We start from the raw sequence: 21,039 nt of genomic DNA, 5'->3' as shown, positions 1-21,039 counted from the left end.
ATCACTGTCAATGCACACTTCTGAACAGATTCATTGTGCAACTGTATTAAGAACAGCCATGGGATAAATTCCTAGAAGTAGAATAGCTGGGTCAGTGTATATACATTTAAAATCTGAAAAGGTATTGCCACACTGTCCTCCATAAAAATGAAAACAATGGGGCCCTGGCTGGTGTAGCTCAGTGGATTGAGTGCGGGCCTGTAAACGAAAGTGTCACTGGTTCGATTCCCAGTCAGGGCACATGCCTGGGTTGCAGGCCAGGTCCTCAGTAGAGGGTGCGCAAGAGGCAACCACACATTGATGTTTCACTTCCCCTCTTTCTCCCCTCCCTTCCCCTCTCTTTAAAAATAAATAAAATCTTCAAAAAAAAAAAAAAGGAAAGAAAGAAAAATGAAAACAATAGACATACCATCAATTATTGGACAGGGTTGGTTTTTCCCAAGTGTTTGACCTTCACTGAGAGGAGGCACTATCAAACTCTGTAATCCTTTTAATCACTGTTGCTTTAATTTGTATTTATGAGTGTGATTAAGTATCATCCATAACTATTGGTCACTGTATTTCTTTATCTGTGAGCTATCATTACTATTTTTCTATCAGATGGTTAATCTCTTAAATATCTTTGCTTTAATGTGTTGCAAATATTTTCCCCATTTTATCATTTATCTTCTGACTTTAAAGCATACTTAAACAATTTTATGTTAAATATTTTTCTTTATGGCTTCTGCATTCTTATTTTCCTTTCTGAATTTTAGAGGCTATACTTACCAAGAATTAATCCCATGACAAAGGTTTTAAAGTGAACTGGGTCATAGATCCACACAAATACCTAAAAGAATCAAGAAATCACAGTGCTTTCAGTTTTAAGGTCACATTAAAAAGTTAAGCTTAATTCTGTAGTTTAGATCTTCTACAAGAATAACTTCCAACCTCTTAACATGAGAACGTCTTTCTGAGGCAAATAAATTCCAAAGACCTTTCCTTTAGTAGTCATGTTTCTTTTGGTGTCCATTTGGTTAGAAAATTGTTTTAAAAAACTATAAATTGGGTAATGCACTTAAATTTCTACATACTTACATGCTTTTAACAATTTGTTCATGTGTATAAACCATTACTCATTCAACCCTGGGACCAAGAGTTATATAACCTTTTTGTCCTTTTATGTACACTGGCATGAGAAGAACCAGTCTGGGCTAAAAGCACAGTTAAATCAGTTAAATAGATTCCAGCCAGGCCTATTACAGATCCAGCAGCTCTCAACTCCACCCTGTTCTCTGTCACTGATGAGATACAAAAAACCATTAATTAAAGATCATGCTTAGTAGACATAAAGATTCTGTGACTCCTTGCAGTAATTTCATTGCCTACCTCTCCATGGAGGGTCTGTAGTGCATAAACTGAGAACCACTGCTTTAAAGCTAAATTTACTTTATAAAACAGAAATTAACTTCATTCAGAACAATCTGAACGCTGCTTAATCATCATTCATAAGACTTCTAGATTTATCTTTTAATTTCTATAAAAAACAAAAGTATTCTTCCATTTCCTGGTTCCATTTTGGACAGAACTCTTTGTCATCTTTTGACTTGGTTCCACTTTTAACATTGGGGCTTACATTTTTCTTTTTTTAAACTCTGCATATTTTCCTTGGAAATCAGATCCACAGAGATCACTTCTGCCAGTTAGCATTCTAAAAAAATAAGTTATTAAAGACATTCCTCACCTTTGCAAGTTTGAAAGTATGCTTCTTTCTACATGTTTCTACGGAATAAAATCTAGCCTTTTAAGGAATGCAAGTACCCATGGTGTTGCTCAGACTGCTTCTTTTGCCTAACAGATCTTAACTCCTTCCCAGTGCTTGGCAATGTGCCAGTCATCCTTTAAGGCTCAGCTCAAGTGTTCAGGATCTCCAGAACCTCCTTACCCTTTCTCAATTAAATTAACTATCTTTAATTGGTGTTCTCACATTGTAACACTTAACACACTGTAACACTGTACCATGTTTAAAAGTTGTTATGTTTGCTAGACTATAGAGATTCAAAGAAGAGAATTTTATCTGACTTATCATGTTATTCCTAGGATCTGTAAAAATGTCTTGGCATATAGCTGATGCTTAATGTCTAAAACTGAAGGTGTTTGAGCTTTCATGTTTGGAAGATGTGTGGTCTTCAATTATGTGGTTCTTAAGCATGGGTTCATATCAGAATGACCCTGGGACATGTTATACCACACACACACACACACACGCACACACACACAGAGTAGACATTCTCATGCAAGTGTGTCTAGAATGAGCCTAGGGCATATGTTTTCTGAAAAGCTTCCCTAGAATTTCATAACTCCCAGAATCACTACTTTATATACTCATGTACTACTTTTATATTAGATATAGAAAGAAGAAATATATCTTGCAATTCACAACAACTCAATGGCCAGTATATAACTAATGTTTTTGTACTGGTTTAATGACTGAATTAAATAGTCTTCATGGAAGGCTATTGCCACACATATCTCCCATTACAAAAAACAAAACAAGACTATCTCCTGAGTAAAGCATCAACTAATGTTGAAAATCTTAGCCCCTAAAGTAGTGCGTCTAATTATAAGAGGCAAAAACCAGTAGGTGTCCCCTACTAACCATTCTGTCATTCTCATTTTCCTTCGATAGAAATGCATTTTGGCTGGGCAAATAACACCCAGTATAAAAAGAACATTTCTAAGATTTTACTGCAGGTAGGCATGACCATGTGACTAGGTTCTGGAGAATGGATTCCAAGCAGAAGTGAAACTGCCAGCTTCCTGGAAGGTGTCCTTAAAGAGGAGTCTTGTTCCTCATTTTCCTACCCTCCTTTGGATGCAGATAACTAGCTTGGCAGTCACGTTGGACCATTAGTAATAGAGGTAATCTTTACTACTAATTCCCTCACACAGGCGGGAGGGCACAATGCACCATGGAGCTGCCATTATCTGCAGTGCTTACCCTTCAGATTTCACTGCTGAGAGAGAAATAAGCACCTATTTTGTTTCAAGCCACTTTTATTTCAGGTTTCCTATCACTCATATACAGCTGAATCTAATTCTGACTAATTTTTCATAAATTTAAAAAATCTAAATGCAGAGAAAACACTGAATTTAAAAAGAGTAGATGTTATATCTACGTGGTTTGATTTATCTAAATTATTTTCTTAGTGAAGGCATCTAAGATAATTTTGAAAACTCCTATGGAAAACTGGATTTCTACCTATCAGCTACTCTTACCTCATTTCCATCCAGAAAAACTTGATCATCATGTGGTTCAAGTTTAAATTTTTTCTTAGTTTCCTTCTTTTTGGGAGTTCCTGGAGTTTCCTCCTATTAAAATACAAGTTAAATAGAAGAAAAAACACAAACAAGCAAAAAGCACTATAACATTCATACAGTCAAAGGTTTTACTCTTTGAGACACAAAAATCAAAATTCTCAACTACAGCATGTATAAAAACCCTAATTTAGTTATCTTAAGTGACTTTTAATTTTTACTTAATCTTAGTTGAAATCACCTTTTTGGATTCTTCTTTTTCACCATCTTTTTTTTTTTCTTTTTCCTTTTTGGTCTTTTCATCCTTTAGATTTTCTTTCTTGCCCTTTTTATCTTCTTCTTTTATATTTTCAGCTTTTCCTTTTTCTTTTTTTATGTCTTTATCATACTTCATTTTCATTACTTTTAGTGCCCGGTGAAAAAATTGTTTCTTTAAAAGCCTTTAATAAAAAGGTATGACAATTATAAGATACAGACTAAAAAGCAAAAATACCAAGCAAGACCTGAATAAAATGAGCAGACATACATTGGCAACTCGTAAGAGAAATTATAATTAGTAAGCCCATGGTGGGGGGGGGGGGGTCAACCCCACCTCTAATCAAAAGAACTGTACACCCAATCTGATATAAAAGTTGTCAACCTAACTTTCATTTTTAACTATATAATTTAGATATGAGATTATAGGTTTGAAACTATCCTTATGAAACTTTTCTCTATGTTCATGAACAGTAATCGAGACTCTGCTTTCTTTAATGTTAAGTCTCAAATCCAAGAGCACACATAAGGGTTCAATGAATATAAGGTTAAGAAATGTTAACAGATTAAAAACATGCCCATGATTTGACTGATCCAAATCATGGTTTCTGCTTTCTCTGTTGTTTTTTCCTCCATGTACTTCACCATTCAGCGTGCCACTATAATGAAATATCTTCGACTAAGTAATGAATAATTAAATATGCTAAGGTGAGATTTCTGGACTCTGAAAACAACTCTCACAGTATCAAACTGAAAACTGTACAATATATTTGGCAAAACACCACTATGTACTCCTTGTTTCACTAATTCATTGTTCTTTTCTTATTTTCAGTTATTTTTTACATTCCAACCTCAGGGTTTTTACACTGGCTGTCACCTCTGCCTGTAATGCTCTTCCCCCAAATAACCATGTGTTTTTGGTTCACTACACCTCACTTCCTTCAAGACTTCCCTCAAATGTTACCATCTCACCTAGGCCCACCCTATTGAAAACAGTAAACCCACCCTTCATCCTTCCTCGTTTCCTGTTGTCCTATCTCTAACATTTATCTTCTAACTTGTTATACAGTTTTTGTTGCCTATTTGCCCCTTTCTCTAGACTGTACACTACTTACGAGATCCCTGCTTTATTCATTTCTTTATCTACTGAGTTTAGAAAGAAGCTCAGCTGACCCAAAATTAAGTCAATCTTGGTGGTAGTTGCTAACCTTATGAATCCTACCAAGCAACTGAATTGCCCTTATACTTGTCACCTAAATGCCATCTTTAAAGATCTTCTGTTTCAGTTTCAGAGTTCCTGATTTGTATCTTCACTTCTGCCCAAGTACAACCAACAAAACAGAACTCACTGCCACCATCTGTCTGTTAATGGTGATTATCCACCTTTCTACCCCCATGGGTGCCTGCTCAAGCACATCATTCCACTTGTTAACTAGATGCCTCTTTCCTGCCCAATATCCACTTATTTCTGGTCATCATGTTGTGCCCTCTGGAACACCTGTATTTTTACCTGCCTGGCTGGGCTTCTTTCTGCCACCCAGTTAGTACCTCCATGAATATCTCCACAAAGCTAACTTCTAGGTTTCTTCACCTGGCCTTCTACTTGTTCAGAAGGTCTAGATAGCAAATAATTGTCCAACTGTCTGAAAGGCCCCATTAATATCTGCTACCCATATACATTTGTATGTAAACAAAAAACTGAAGTCAGTCCCTTAATAATTAACTACTTATGAGTAGAAAAGTAGGATTTAAGAGTAGTGGTAGGCATATGAAGGGGAATTTTATTTATTTTGATTATTTTTTAAGCAGGTTTTTAAAAAAATCCTCACCTGTACTGAGGATTTTAGAGGAATGTAGGGGGTGGGGGGGGGAAGAGGTGGGGAGAGACAGAGGGAGAGGGATGGTGAGAGAGAGAAAGTGGGACGACTGTATTAGCATAATCAAAAAATATATATATATAAAAAGGTTGTGGGTTTTATATCCAGTTGGAGCACACGCAGGAGACAACCAATCAATGTTTCTCTCTAACGTTGATGTTTCTCTCTCTCTTCTTGCCTCTCTTTAAAAAAAAAAAAAAACCTCAGTGAACATAGCCTCACGTGAGGATTAAAAAAAAATAAAAACAAAATATGGAACTTTAAGAGGGGGAAAAAACCCCCTTTCCCTTGGTGAGCAGATAGAGAAGGGCACAGAACCAGTAGGAAAATCAGCTTCTGCCACCCCTCCTGCACAGCTGCTCCATTCCCATGAAAGAAAAGTAGACTATAAACCAGGCAAATTGGTGTTGAAAAGTTCACATTCAGGTAGATGGTTTAAAATACCACCTCTACCCCTTAACTAGCTGTGTAGTGTTGGGTATGCTACTTAACTTTAGTTTATTTATAAAATGTGGTACCTATCTCACAGGCATTTCTAGGACTAAATGAGAAGCAAACAAATTGTTCAGCATAGTGCCTGATATATATACACTCAATGTTAGCCATTACTGCTATAATAAAAGCTTAAATTTCATTTAATAGCTATGGAACACATGCACAAACACATTTGGTTTCATAAATCATTAATTATAGCATCATCCCATTGTTTAATAAGGAGGTGTAGCAGTAATAATTAGAATCATTGACTTATTTCTTGACGGGTCTTCAGAGGATGCCTATTTCAACTAACTTATGCCTCAAAAGTGAGATGACATTTACTATTGTAATAATTATTCAGTGCCTCCAATAAGCTTTAAATACATTATATAGTACAAATCACACAAAGCCCTCTGACATTTTCATGGTGCTCTTCATACTTCTCTATCTTAGTATGTTCTGTGCCCTTTGCGGAATCAAATGTCCTTTCTCCTACTGTTTGCTGGGTAATCACCTAGTTATGCTTCAAAATTTGAAAACACACATTTTTTTTCTGTGAAGCGATTCTTTTAAGTTTTCCTATCTCTTCCTTACAGAACACACTTCATTGTAGTAGTCTTGAGTCTCCTTTAGCAGACTAGAATAGGGGCTGCAGAGACAGGAACGAAGTCAGTCATCTTTGTATTTCTGGGGATCAGCATATAATATATATTTGTTGAATAAACAAATGGATTAAAAGCAGCAAGTTATTAAATTGCTTTCCTTACCTCTTAATTTTTTTTTCAGGGTTAACAAACATTTATTGATGCCAGATATGTGTTCAGGACTTTTCACCTATGTGACAATGGTGAGGTTTCATTAAATATCCACATTGTGCTATGGAGTTACAATAAAGTATAAAACAGTCCTACAACTGCCTTCACATTCAGATGCTAAGAAATTTTAAAAAGTAACATGTGCAACAATTCTAAAATACTGAAGGGCTAAACTATATGAAACCAGCTTTATAAATTCTGTACAACTTTAGATGCAAAGATTAATGTGGGCTGGAGGACCTGGGGACCACCACATGGTACAGATGGAGCTTGAGATACACATACATTGAAAAGCAGTCAAGATAGAGGGAGAACCATTAGGGAAAAGTGGCAGGTTTGATCAAGTAAAGACCAGAAGAGAGAATGAGTGTGGTGTATGAACAGGAGTTGGAAGGACATTATTGGCCTGCAGGGGAAGGGGCTGGTGATGCAAAGTCACTGGAGAGAGTTAGGATGCTGCTAGATTAAAGGCTGAAGAGTCTATACTTCAAATAGGCCATAAAGAGGCATTAAAGCATATTAAATACATTTATTTTGTGTATTGTCCTACACTTTGTTTTATTTTTCCTCAGGCTCCCTTAAGCCACTCAGCAGCTTCAGAAAATGAGACTTGGAAGTGTCCTTTTGTAGTTTTGGCTATAGCCAAGCAGGAAACTATGAGGGCCGGCCATCATGAGGTCTCCATGGTTGTATTAGAAGTGGCATTGAAGAATCTAGGTATTATGCTTCCCTACTTTAGTGCAGAAAGGACACAACCTGACACGAATGGAAATAACATATACAGTGACACTTGAGTGTATCTCTAGGACATTCTCTGTACTCAGGTCTTTTGGGCTTTTCATATAACAAGGTGTCAAGGCTCCTAAAAGGCCAAGAAATGTGGATTAATGCTGGCTGCTCCCCTCAGAGATTTGGGCTTACAGATTTAATATTCAAACAGTCCTGTCTCCCTGCTATCTGAAAATACAGTTTTCCTATGAAAACCTTTGTAAGCTGAAAGGGTGCATAATGAAGAATATTGTCCCCCACTCTTCAAAAATTCGCATTACATTGCTTTACTTCCACGAAAGACCTATATTAGTACTGTTTTTGCTAACCTAAAGAAATGTGAAAAGGATTTTCACTTTTACAAATAAAGCTATTGTAGATACTTAATGTAGATTTACTAATGTAGATCTTTCTCGAACTTTTAGAAAGTGGAGTATACTTGTATTGACAGGTAAATCCTTCATGTTAATTTTTGCTTCATTAAATGCATCATCATTTTGTTGGAGGAGTTCGTACAGCATGCAGTGGTTAAGAGCATGCTGGAGCACTGTGGAACCAGACTGTTGGATTTAGAATTCTGGCTCTGACACTTAGAACCAGCTGTGACCTTGGGTAACTTACTTAACATTCTCTGTTTTTGCATTTATCGCATCTCTTAATTTTTATATCATATATAAAAAATAAATCTACTTTGAGGCAAGGTGGGGAAATTTACACTTTGGAGTTCTAAACACACAAATGGCTGTAAAGAAAAATACCAACTACACAGCACTGTTTGCCTATCTCTGTTCCAACAATGAAATTTTCATTGTTTCTAAAAGGTCCATTAGTGACTGTAGTTTTTTTTATTGTTGTTCAATTAAGGTTGTCCCACCTCCCTGCCCTTGCTCTCCTCTGCCCTGCCCACCCCCCTCCATTAGTCAATCCCCAACCTGTGTCCATGTCAATGGGTCCTTTATAAATGTTCTTTGACTCCACTTTTTGACAACTACAAATTTTAAGAAGTTTTAAATAATTCTTTAACTTTACAGCTTTAGAAACAAGGTTGTGAAATAATGACTTTTAAGAGGCCTTACAGAGCTCATACTTTAAATGCCATTAAACAATGTATTAGCAAACTGCTACGTGTACCTCCCTACCAAACATAATCTAAAATGTCAAATTTCTACCTGTTATAGTGTCACAAACACAAAATTCGGTTTATCAACATCTTAATAAATACGCTTAATTTTCTTTTGGTTTATTGATTTTAGAGAGAGAGAAACATCAATTTGTTGTTCCACCTATCTATGCATTTATTGGCATCATGATCCTTGCATGTGCTGACCAGGGATTGATTGAACCTACAACCTTAGAGTTTGGGATCAATGCTCTAACTAACTAATCTACCCAGCCTGAGCCTAATATGTTTATTTAAATCAAGGGAAAAAATGAGAAGAAAAACCAGCTAACTTATTTCCAAAAAGAAAGTGATTTCTGTATACCACTCACCATCAAAAGCTTCTTCCCAAAGGAGAAGTACTTATGAAAAACATGAATATATTACTGAACTGTTTATTCTTCACTTTGGAGTCAAGAAAAAGTAGATGGTGCAGCTGCCTTGATTTCACAAGAAATACATTAGCAATCACTAAACAAAATAGGGAAGGATACTGGCTAATAGCTTAGTGTGTAGGCACTAAAAGAACAAACAAACAAAAACCCAGGAACAACAGGTCTATTAGGAATCCCTGCCAAAGTTTTAAAAAAGCCTCCCCAACCATTTGTTCTAGAAAACAAAGACTTTTTTGTTCGTTGTAGCAACTGGTATATGATTTTTATTGCTGATCCTTCATTGTACTTAGCCTGGTTAACGTACAAATGTTAGTAGAACACAAATAAAAATTATAAACATACGATAGTCTTAACACCAAATAAATGTATTTCCAGAGGTACTGAAGAAAGCCAGTTTTCATGGAAGAGCTGTTTGAGGTATGTTGTAATATCACTATGTTTAATGATGAAAATGGCTAAGAAGCTTCAGAACCATGGGGAATATTACTAAATTACTATTTGGTTATCCTTCACTAAGAAATAAACACTACCTGTTGCAGTAGTCAACCACAGACTCCCTTGTTGTAAATAAAGCTTCCTCTCCTTTCTTGGCCTTTGCCCACTTTGAATCCAAAAGGCAATCCACTGCTTTTGAAGCTAAAGAAGAAATTTATTATTTTAAATTTAGTATACACAGAAATTTATTTCTATCTAAATATTTTATAAGGCAAATTTCAGCACTCTGGCATCAAAAAATAAAACCAAGTTCAACAGAAAATTTAAGTGACATGATCATGATAAATAGTTCTTGAAAACTTCAATTTGTGAAACATATCAATAAGCATCTTTTTAAAGTAATGCAGTAAAATAAATCACATTCAAAAACATTAACTAAGGCAAGATAAATTAATAGGGAAATGTTCTAAACCAAAAATTCAAAATAAATGTAAATATCACTCACCAAATAATCACAATTACCCATATTTTGCAGTGTATAATGTTTACTTTTTGCCCAAATTTTTGATGGAAAAATAAAGATGCTCATTTTACATGGGTATGGTGATTACAGACCATGAATATAACAATGAGTATAATAATCCCATGCATAATGCACACAAAAATGTGGGTGTACATTATACATGGCAAAATACGGTAAATATAGGGTAAGTAAACAAAAATCTTCCTCTCCCACAGTAACATAAAGCACAAGAAATAAGCTCTGAAAAACCTACTGCTGCCACTAGAAGAAGCTAAATATATTAGTTCTGAAGGGAACAGCATGTCTATTTTTCTAAACTCTTAATGAATATCAAAGTCATTATTCATAATGGCAATTCAGTCTTAATGGATCAAAGAGGTGAACTCAACCACTATTTATAAGCTATGGGGCTATGTTATAGATATCAGCTTATAAGGAGGGTGTTTGGATTATCTGAAGATCCAAGGCTCCTAAATTGGTTCCAACAGACTTGCTTCACACTGAATTCTACTCCAGAGTTTTACAAAAGGATTATCTTTAAGTATATATACTATCTGAACAAAAGGTGGTATTAATACTGAAAATAAACTCTATTTTAAAATTCCTTTTATCTTTTCATTTTATTTTCAGTTTTAATCATAGGAGGAAAGAATAGGGTAATCAATTGTCATATGCTTACCACCCAGCTTCACTAATCACACTTGGAAAACACCTTTAAAATATCTACATATCCCAAATTTAGGTATCTTCATAAGATATATAAACTAATATAATTTTACTGATGTAATCCTACCAATAAAATAATCAACCCGGTGACCCATCATATTGGTGGACTTTGTAGGACAATTGAATCGAAGGTACTTGGCTACAGCCTTCTCTTCTTTAGATGGTTCACCAACTTCCTGCAAAGTAAAAAAAATAATAATAATAACAATAATTTAATGTAATCATTTAGTTGAGAAATTCATGTACTAAAGAATAATTTACAGATCCGTTTGGCAAATCTTTTTAAGTGGAGCACAGGCCTTTCTTTCATGCTTTCACTGGAGTAGACCTAGTAATCTATGCAAAAGACAGAATGAAGAATTTTAAAAATTGCATGTCTTTCAAATGTAATACAAGTGATAGAGCCTAAACCTGTCTGTCTCTTGGCCTCAGCTGCAAGGCACTTATTTTCAGTTGTTTTTCCAGTATGGTAACTACATTGTACTGGTTTACCTTCACTCTTGCCTCGTCTCTTTTTACAAGCCACAAAGCAATAATTCAAAAGATTAAGCAGCTGCTAATAGTGAGTGCCCAAATGTCAAAGTAGAAACAGATTAACCACAGTTAGCTGTCCCAGTGTGGTAGCCATAAGAACTATCTCAGTTCTGAGATGCTTAAGATTTGTATTTCCTTCCCTTTCCCCCGTGGCTGCAAACCCTAGATACTGTCTGGGACTGCTTTCTCACCTTGGCTTCCTTCTTTTCTTCTCTTGTAAGGGTATAGCAAAAATAAAAATGCAATAGACAGATAAATTACACTCTTTTTAAAGACCTGTTTATGAAAGTGAACAAAGAGTTTTGGAAAGACTGCTTTAATTCTTCCCTTTTTTCTTTCTTCCATTTTTTCTCTAAATTTTCTATTACTTTCTTCATTGTTTATCATTCCCTATCTTCCTTTTATTTCCTTACATACTGAACTACTTTAATTTGATAATTCCTCCTGTGTACTTACTCTCCCCACCCACATAATGAAGAAAATGAAGGCAGTCTACTTTTGTAGCTTATATATATCTACATTCGAAATTGTCTGATTGCTTAGGCTGTGGAAGCAAAAGTACTGTCTTTAATTACATGTTTAAATATGATACATAGAGTATACAAACAATATTTATAGTAATATATAATCTGAAAGTGACCAATTTCAGGGAAGTCTGTTTCTAAATGAAGAAAGAGCCAAATAATAGTGAAGAATTATTTGCAAAAGAATCTAGGATGTTGAGAACAATTAATGCTAAAGACAGCTATGTTTCAGGCAGGACATTCTACTAACACGAAATAGAAAAAAATAAACTATCTAGGCCTTCTGTTTTTAAGTCAGTTTTCCCACAAATTTCACATATGACTGAATTCAGCTACATTTGATGAAACTAAGGAACAATTAACAACCCAGGTTTCAGCTTTAATTTTATCCTGAAAAGGGTAATTTGTTAAATGAGGTAAAAGCCTGTGCTTTGGTTGTTGGGTCACCTGGCAGCTACTTCTCATATTTCTTCTTTTGTATTTCCCAACTCCTCTACTTGTCGTAGCTCAACTGACAACATATGATTCTTATACTGTGGTACTACCTCATTTGTGGGTTATTATTTGTGTCAATAAAAATTAAAAGTCCAAACCACTCAATACAAATAAAGACTACAGTAAAAACCAAATATTTATATGAATACAAAATCTTTAGCTTTATATATTAAAATATGTATCACAGAAAAATAAAATCTTAAAATATTTCAAATTCAAAATCTAACATTCCAAGCTCACTAACATCTACAAGGTTCATAACGATTTAATTTGGAGCCTAGTTATAAAATACTTCTGGTGTGCTAAAAGATGAAAATTCTGTATTTTAACTTTTGAAATCGCACTAAAATATATTAATATGTTAGCTTCATATGTTAAATAATAGTACTTACTTATGCTTGTGTAATACACTGAATTTCCAGGCCTCATCTATTAGTAAATAATATCCTATATATCAGTATTTGTTATACAGCCAAAAAGGTAATACTATAAATAGTTGAAAATAATGATACTATAATTGGCTTACAGAAACAAATTCTATTTTATAATCATATGCATATATGTTCATTTCTCCCTAATTTGATATATCTGCTGTCAATTTAAAGGTTCATCTCATTAACTGATAACTTGGTTACTGGTATATGCTTGATTAAATATGACTGTGGGTAAGAAGTTTCAATAAATATAAATCATTCAAATATATACTTACTGAGTGTTTACCCTATAATATCCTTGGGTGCTACAGTTAACACCACAAATCTATAAGGCATGATACCTATACTTTGTTAAAACTATCCAAAATAGCAACAGATATTTTCCAAAATAAGCGGCAGAAAAAATTTTAGGAGTAGGCTTATCAACGTGAATGAGAACAGCTAGGAAAGACCTCTTAGAAGAGGGAGCTGGATTTTGAAAGAAGAGTTAGTTTGTGGTAAGTTGAATGGACAGCATAAACATTGTCTGAGAGTGAGTGCAAAATCTGGCTCCACTAGAGACAAGTTAGGAGGCAGTGTGAGGTTAAGTAAGTATAAGTAGAATAGGGCTAAGGAGTCTTCAAGGCAGTCTGAGAAATTTCAACTTTACCGTGTCAATAGCAGAAATATCACTAGTAGCTTTTGAATAGAAGGACATAATTAGAAAAAAATCACTTAAACACATTATTTTGGTGCCACTGAGTATAATGAACTGGGAAGAAAATGCACAAAGCAGGTCAACTAGTTAGTATTCAAGTAAAATGGGATGCATACTAGAATAGGAAGGGAAGGATTGCTGATATTTGAAACATTTCAAATGTAGAACAGATAAGACTCAATGATAAAGGATGAATAAAATGTCTGAGTAAAAGATGTTGAACCTCTAACTTGACCAACTGAAAGGATAGTTTCTCAATAACAGATATTTGCAAGGAAGGTGACTCTGGGGTGAAAAAACGATCATATCAACTTTAGGCATGACAAGTCTACATTCCTTCTAACAATAAACAATTTACTGAACACAAGCATAATGCATTAATCTACTGATTGTTGATAGAGGCATCACACGTAAAATCTGATATTAAGATACACAAGAACTTGAAAAGTCCATTTTATTATTATACAATAGGGAACCTGATACTAATTGAATTCACAACATTTTTAAACCTCATTTTAACAATTACTTCAAGTTCACCAAACTCATTTCCACACTGCAAAATAGACTCAAGTAGAACTGACCTTTGAACAATGCTCAAGGGGAGCTGACCCTGCTCAGTTGAAAACCCATGTATAATTTTTGACTACCCCCAAACTTTACAGCTGTCCCGTGGGATCTGAGAGACTGGTTCCAGGACCCCCAACACATGCCAAAATCCTTGAATACTCAAGTTGTTTATAAAATGGCATAGACCAATAAATGCATACAGTCAAAATTCTGGATCCACTGGCTGAATCCACAGATGTGAAACCCAGGGATACCAAGGGCAATATGTTTATTGAAAAAAATTCACATATAAATAAATGCACCTGCACAATTTGAACCCATGTTGTTCAAGGGTCAAGTGTAATTTATTTTCATTCCTTTCACCTCCTTGATAAAAACACTACTAAGCAACAATGAACAAAACAGACCTAGAAAACATGGACTTGGATAATCTCCCCCAACGAGACACAGCTACTTATCCATTGATACTTTTTTAAAGTATCAGTATCTTCCCTTGAAATTTTAACTAAAAAAGTAGTGAATTCTATCAAGATACTGGTTTAACAGAACTGACACTTTCCTTGCTCCCTGAAGTTCAAATCCTAAAAAAGTTCCTATTTTCCTTTGTGGAATATTATGAAATAAATGTTCATTAAACCACATAAAAGTTATATATACTGTAGGCCATCTTTAATGAAAAGTATTGAGTCTGTGCCATCTGCTGGGACTTTGAAGCCAGAAAGACTGCTACAGAAGAGTACTGAGAGAACACAGCCATGGGAAGCTGGTAATACAGAAGATCCTGCCATGGAGTCTTCATTCTCACTGCTCCCCTGAGGAGTATAAACAGTCTTACCCTCTTCCTGTTTATATAATTGGCTACAGACCTCCTTTCTTTTGTTCCCTTTTGATGTGAACAAATTTCCAGAATATTTTCATAACTTTTCTAGAAAACTTCTAACAAAATGTGAAGGCCTTTTGGGAATAGCATGACCCACTAATGAAGAGAAGCCAGCTCATCAACCCTCAAATGAAAAGAACTTTATATAGCTCAATGAATGAGCTCAAATGTCTTAGAATAGCTCTGGCTGGTGTGGCTCAGTGGACTGAGTGCTGGACTGCAAACTAAAGGGTTGCTGGTTCAACTCCAGGTCAGGGCACATGCCTGGGTTGGGGGCCAGGTCCCCAGTTGGGGGCACATGAGAGGCAAACACACATTGATGTTTCTCTCCCTCTCTTTCTCCCTCCCTTCTCCTCTCTCTAAAAATAAATAAGTGGTGTTTTTTAAAAAGAAGTCTTAGAATGAGAAGTAAAGAACCAAAGTTCTGGGTGCAAAGATACCAAACATGGTAACTTGGTACCAAATACCAAGATGCTAGCTGCCCCAACTCACAACACAAAATTATATAAATTGAAAGTTTTGTTAGAACACTCAAGTTATTTAATGAATACTATTTTTACTTTAGAATACATCAACACTCAAATACTATAATAAAGTAGGAATTACCATTTCTAACTATATATATATTTTTAGCTAGTACTTAAGATAATCTTTTTGAGAAAAAAATTAGACCAAGAGTCAGTAAGCCACAGGCTTCATTCAGTCTTACAAAATTTTTGATTGAGAATAATTTTAAAAATTGCTATAGTCTATAGAAATAAACTTCGTTGATTTGTTGAGTGAACTCAGCAAAAAAGAAAAAAGTTCACAAACAGAATTTGTGTCTCATACAAGCATTATAAAAATATTGGTGAAAACACAAATAAGCGTTAACAGAGTAAGATCCGAAAGCTGGAGGGGACATTAGATAAATCATGTGCTTAAAGTCACACAGCACATTACTAATACAGTTTTACAAGTCTCTGCATCTTAACTCTGACAGTGCCCTTCTGTAAATCCCCTTGTTTCACTCCTATTGTAAGCCCTCCACTAAACTTCTGGGGGCAGTTTTCACTTAGGACCTGCTTCCTACCTTCTTTCTTCAGAAGGTCCCAGAGAGTCAGACTGTATAGTCCTCAACTTTCTCTTTTCTTCCCTTTTCTGAAATTAAGCATCTTGGCCCACGATCTATCAGAATTTTTTTGCCAGGGGGACAGGTGGGTGCAAAAAATTAACTGAGATGCAGGTTATAAAAGTTCCAAGAATTAGTAAGCCATTTAATGTCCTAAAACTCAGGACATGTATTTTGCCGTGTATAATGCATACCACATTTTTGGCCCAAACTTTCAGGAAAAAAAATCTTTTGTTTTAATTTTTTAATTCAACTTTTTGTTTATTTATATTTAGATACTTGTTTTTTGTATTACAAAATAATTTTAGCATTTATTTTTGAACATATTATGGTAGCAGAAATTTTATGTAACAAATAATTACAAAACACAAGAAGAAATACAAGGTATTTCAGGTACAACCCATAAATAATGTGCATCCTTATTTTTCCCTCAAAAATGTGGGCAACAGTGAGCATTATACATGGCCAAATATGGTAGATGCTTTCCATAAGCAGAGCACAAAATGGGATGATTCTCTCTTTAGCAAGGACAAGTCATGTTAAGTATGTTATACAATTTAATATAAATATTTCAGGATTAAAGTATTTCAGAACAATTTATTCTTATCAATATTGAGGTGGAAAGAATATTCAACTGGGAATTAAAAGACTGGGTCTAAATCTGGTTTTACTATCTTGATGAATGACCCTGGGTCAAGTCATATAACCTCACTGAACTTCAGTGTAACTGTAAAATGAGGGTGATGGTTTAGAACAGCAAGTTTGACACAAATGCTTTTCGATCAGGGTCCTAAAAGAAGCTTAAAGGACAATGGGGTGTAAGAGTAATGGTAGTGGAGTACTGAGGTGAAAGGGCTTTGGGTCCACCACCCTGCTTTTACATAAGAATCACATTGTGCAAAAAGATTCCAAACATATCTTACTATCTGAAAATCCTTCTGAAGTCTAAACCTTCATGATACTAAAATTTTAAATCAATCTTTCTAGTAAGCAGCACTTTGTTAACCTATATGCACTTAAAAACTTACACAATTGCATTTCTTAAATAACTTAAATTATTTATTTTCAAATGTTTCATTAATTTAGACTGAGATCGCTTTCATTTGAGAATCTCAATCATTAAAATTTCCCAATATCATGTCAATGAATTTGTAGCTCACTTCTGGTTTTCACTGCCCAGTAAAGTGAGCCCAAGAAGGAAATGGGACAAAATAGTTCTATTTCTTCCAACTTTGATGGGATATCAGAATCTAAATTATGTTACACTAGAAAAAACAAATGAATTACCTACTTTTTAAAAACCTGAACTTGTCTGTATCATGTGGTTTTCTGAATGTATAAATTTCAATTCAAGGTCACTAAATCTACTAAACATAAAAATCTTTTCTAAACAAAACAACATCAAGTAACAAGTAACAGGGAAGTTGATGGATATGACAGAACTTTCTGCCCAAGAGTCTTACAATAGAATCTTTTCTGTAATTTAAACTCCAAAGATCATTCTGTTTGATCTTTTTGTCTAAAGTGACGCCAGTATTATAGTGTCTGAGTCTGTGGGAGAAATAAACAAGGAATTTTGTAAGACATTGCATATTTAAATTAATTTGTTAAGACTATATATAGTAGTACTCCAAGTAGCACTCCCAAGATTTTCACATTCTAGCACAGCTATGTAGAAAATTTTGAGGATGAAAAAATATATATTACTTGGTTTGATTTAGCAGTATGCCAAGCTGATTTTTAACAATCAGATTCTCATATACTTATCTGATCTTCAAATAAACAATACTAAGTAAATAGCTATACCTTATACTCACAACCTAATGGTTTATTTACTGAATAGGTAGGGATTAATCTTTCTTTAGCATATCCAATTGCTTAACAAAAACCAAAACAAACCATCACAAATCCTTCATCCTTTGAGGTGAGGAAAAGGAAGGAGTTATGTGTTAAGCACTTTTTAAATGTACTTTTCCACAACCCTATGAGGTTCCTTTTTTATTTTTTTTAAGGTAAATATTCCTTTTCACAGATTTGGAAATTGAGGTAAAAAGTTAAGTAACTTGCCCAAAGTTACACAGCTAACAGTTAGTGAAACTGGGGTACAAACAGGCACAGTTTGGCTCAAGTTTTAGCTCCTAGCACTACCACCACAACTTCTTTCTATTTAATATAGAAATCACAACTGAAATACAGCAGCTATTCGAAAAGTGAGTTAGTATCACCTTTATAAAAAAATTAAATCATAGTTGAAATTGTAAAAACAACGTCTATTAAAGGGTATAAAATGTACCATATGTGTAAGTATAAGGAGTCCAGTAAGTATATACTTGACAAATTCAATACAATTTCTAATAAAAATCATATATTCATACCTGACCAATAACACTAAATCCTGAAAGAGTATAAGTAGTGTAACTAAGACATTTCTTCCATTACAAACTTAAGCCTTGGTTTTTATGATGTCTGAACTTGGGGGAATTTGTTTCTTTATGATCTCCTTCTGCATCCTCTTAGGAACTACTTTCTTATCTCTGCCCAACTCCAAAATTCCAAAGTTTTCAGGAGCATTTTAACTTGCACAGTTCAAATCACCTGTGGTGTAGGCCAATGAAGTGATAGAAGTTTTGGGTTTTTTTTTAAGTGGAGAACTGAAACATTAGACAGAAAAAGTTATTCTAAGCAATGAAACAGTAAGGAACAGAAAGAAAATAAATGTTAACGATTTATGATTGGTATATTAACAATTTACAACACGCTATCAGTTTATGATGATATATAAATTTTAGGCACAGGAGCTGATTAGACAACGGACGCCCTGAATGGAAAGGTGCCCTGTATGTAATCCATATGGTACAGAGCAAGAACAACGGCGGCGGCAGGGAGTCGCTGGGATGAAATGCCCAGGTGACACGCAAGTGGAATGAGGGAGGGATATTATGTAGGTTACGAGGATGACACACTGAAAGGTTTCTGGGCGCGACCAACTCGTCGCAGTACCGACCGGGTCGTGTTTATTTACACTGCGTCGGCCGAAAGCAAGCCGGGGAGCTGCGACTGGACTACTAAGTTAATACCCCCGAGGAGACAGGGGGGCAGACGCCACCGAACATCTGGATGGGCAGGCACTTCGCCCCCCGGGCCCCGGGGCCGCGAACCAAACCCGCGCTACTCCCCCTTCCACAGTCCTCCTGCTCGCGCACAAAGAACGGGCGGCTTTGGGACAGTCCCCCGCCTACTTCTACCCTAATTACAGCGGCCTTTATTTCCAGATAGCTAAGCGAGAGGACGGGGCGGAGAGGGCAGGACAGGAGCCCGGGTGGGCGGCCGACTTCCCGGCGCAGGCCCCGGCCAGCGCGGCCCCCGGAACCCCGAGCTGCCCATTCCAGCGCGGCGCCTCCGGCCTTCCGCCGCGGCCCCAGCCCCTCAGCCTGCGTCTCCGCCGTCGCCAGCAGCGCCTTCGCCCAGGCCCCTCAGTAGGCGGCCCGCAGCCGGCGGCCAGCCAACGGGCCCCCGCCCCCCGCGCGGTCGGTTTCGCTCGTCCTTCTGCGGCGCTTCCCCTGCTTCTGCTGCTTCCGAGCCCCCTGAAGCCCCCTGCCCCAAAACTCGGCTTTGCTACCTGAATCCGCTTCTTGTGTCGCCTGCGTTCCGCCATGTTGGCCGCTCCGCCCGATTCTCTCTGACGTGGAGCGAGAAGGGGACGGTGGAAGCCTCGCGAGAGCGCTCCGCGGGGCCCGTTATGTAACCGGGGGGGCTGGCGCGGGCCGCGGGGGCTGGCGGGGAAGGCCGGGAGCCGGGCGGCCCCGCGGGCGTCGGCGTCGCCCTCTCTCTCTCTCTTCTTTTTTCCCCTCGGCTCCTGCTGTTGAGGGAACTGGAAGTCGCTGGGACGCGAAGGAAGTAGAGACGGGGACCAGAGGACGGGAGGGTTGCGAAGCGTCCTCGGTCGTCGAGGCCGACTGAGCTTCTGAATCACCTGGGAAGCTGCTGACAAGCCGGCTCCCGGGCCCCGCCCCCCGAGTCGGTCCGTGCAGCGCGGAGCCTGTCGCCGAGCGGCTCCGGGAGACCCACGGGGTTCTGCGCGTCTGCGACCGTCGCACGTCCCGTCTTCCTGGCGAGCCCTGCCCCACGCGTTGCCCCCGAGTAAATCCCCCACCTCCGTTGTAAAGAGGGGAAACCGGAGACAACTGAGGGGCAGCGGTACTAACCGACTCATCCAGTGCTCCACAGTTCGTCGCTGGTGGCCAGCTACCCTTCCCCATCCAGTATGCGGGGTGGCTGGGCTCATCTAAAGCAAACTTTGGATTCCCCATTCTACTTTTCCTGTCGCTTCTTAAAACTCACCCTTAGAATCCAAGAGTCAGAACCTAGGGAAGTACAAGCAGCTAGTAGGATGAGTAGGAAAAAAATATTCTAAAAAGTTGGGAATGAAGAAGACGGAGGGTATTTCACGTCTGGTGAATTCCCATTATAAATATTATTTTAGAGACACTTAGACCAAAGAGAATGGGCTTTATTTGCTAGTGTGTAGAAATTCTCGTGATTTTGTGGAGATTTTAAGGCATTTTTAATTGTAGAAAATTGGGAAAATGCAGAAAAGTAAGATGAAGAAAATAAAAATCTCCAATTCTGCTGCTCAGAGATATTATCATTTTGGTTTATTTTCTTTTAGTATTTATTCCTACTTTGTGTATTTATATTTATATTTGTATTTATAGATTCACTTTACCCCCAAATTGAGATCACACTGTATGTGTAATACAGTAGCTTTTTTTCACTTAATGTTATGTTCAAACATTTATATCATTAAAAAATTCATTTCCCATATTGAATATGTAACCTATACAAATTAAGTGAGTGACTAAGGCAAATAGTGGCATCTTTTTTATAAGGAAAAGTAGTTAAAAGTTCTTTTTTTGACTGCAATGCTGTGCTCGGGTCTGGATGGGCAAGCCCTTTAGTTCCCTTCCCCTCTGTCATCTACAACGAGGGGGTGTGTGTGGTCAGGGAGCAGGAGAAAAAGTGATGATTCTCACCCATTCACCCAAAACTACCTTCAGTCCCTCTTCCCAT

General features: G+C 36.9%; 1 protein-coding gene across 1 annotated transcript in view; it reads right to left on the bottom strand.

Moving 5' to 3' along the window:
* SEC62 (SEC62 homolog, preprotein translocation factor) overlaps positions 1-19,904 on the bottom strand; it is a 29,002-nt gene extending 9,098 nt beyond the window's left edge. The window contains exons 1-6 of the mRNA XM_024563366.4: positions 19,589-19,904; positions 10,795-10,903; positions 9,574-9,679; positions 3,539-3,737; positions 3,259-3,351; positions 769-829 (exon numbers count right to left, since the gene is read on the bottom strand). Coding sequence (XP_024419134.2) covers positions 769-829; positions 3,259-3,351; positions 3,539-3,737; positions 9,574-9,679; positions 10,795-10,903; positions 19,589-19,624 — 604 coding nt within the window. The 5' untranslated portion in view covers positions 19,625-19,904. The remainder of the gene's footprint in view (positions 1-768; positions 830-3,258; positions 3,352-3,538; positions 3,738-9,573; positions 9,680-10,794; positions 10,904-19,588) is intronic.
* Between the last annotated feature and the right edge of the window lie 1,135 nt (positions 19,905-21,039).

This window comes from Desmodus rotundus, chromosome 2 (assembly GCF_022682495.2).
Source record: "Desmodus rotundus isolate HL8 chromosome 2, HLdesRot8A.1, whole genome shotgun sequence".
Classification (NCBI taxonomy): domain Eukaryota; kingdom Metazoa; phylum Chordata; class Mammalia; order Chiroptera; family Phyllostomidae; genus Desmodus; species Desmodus rotundus.
Note: the sequence above shows the minus strand (reverse complement) of the source record. Positions and strands in the feature narration are given on the sequence as shown.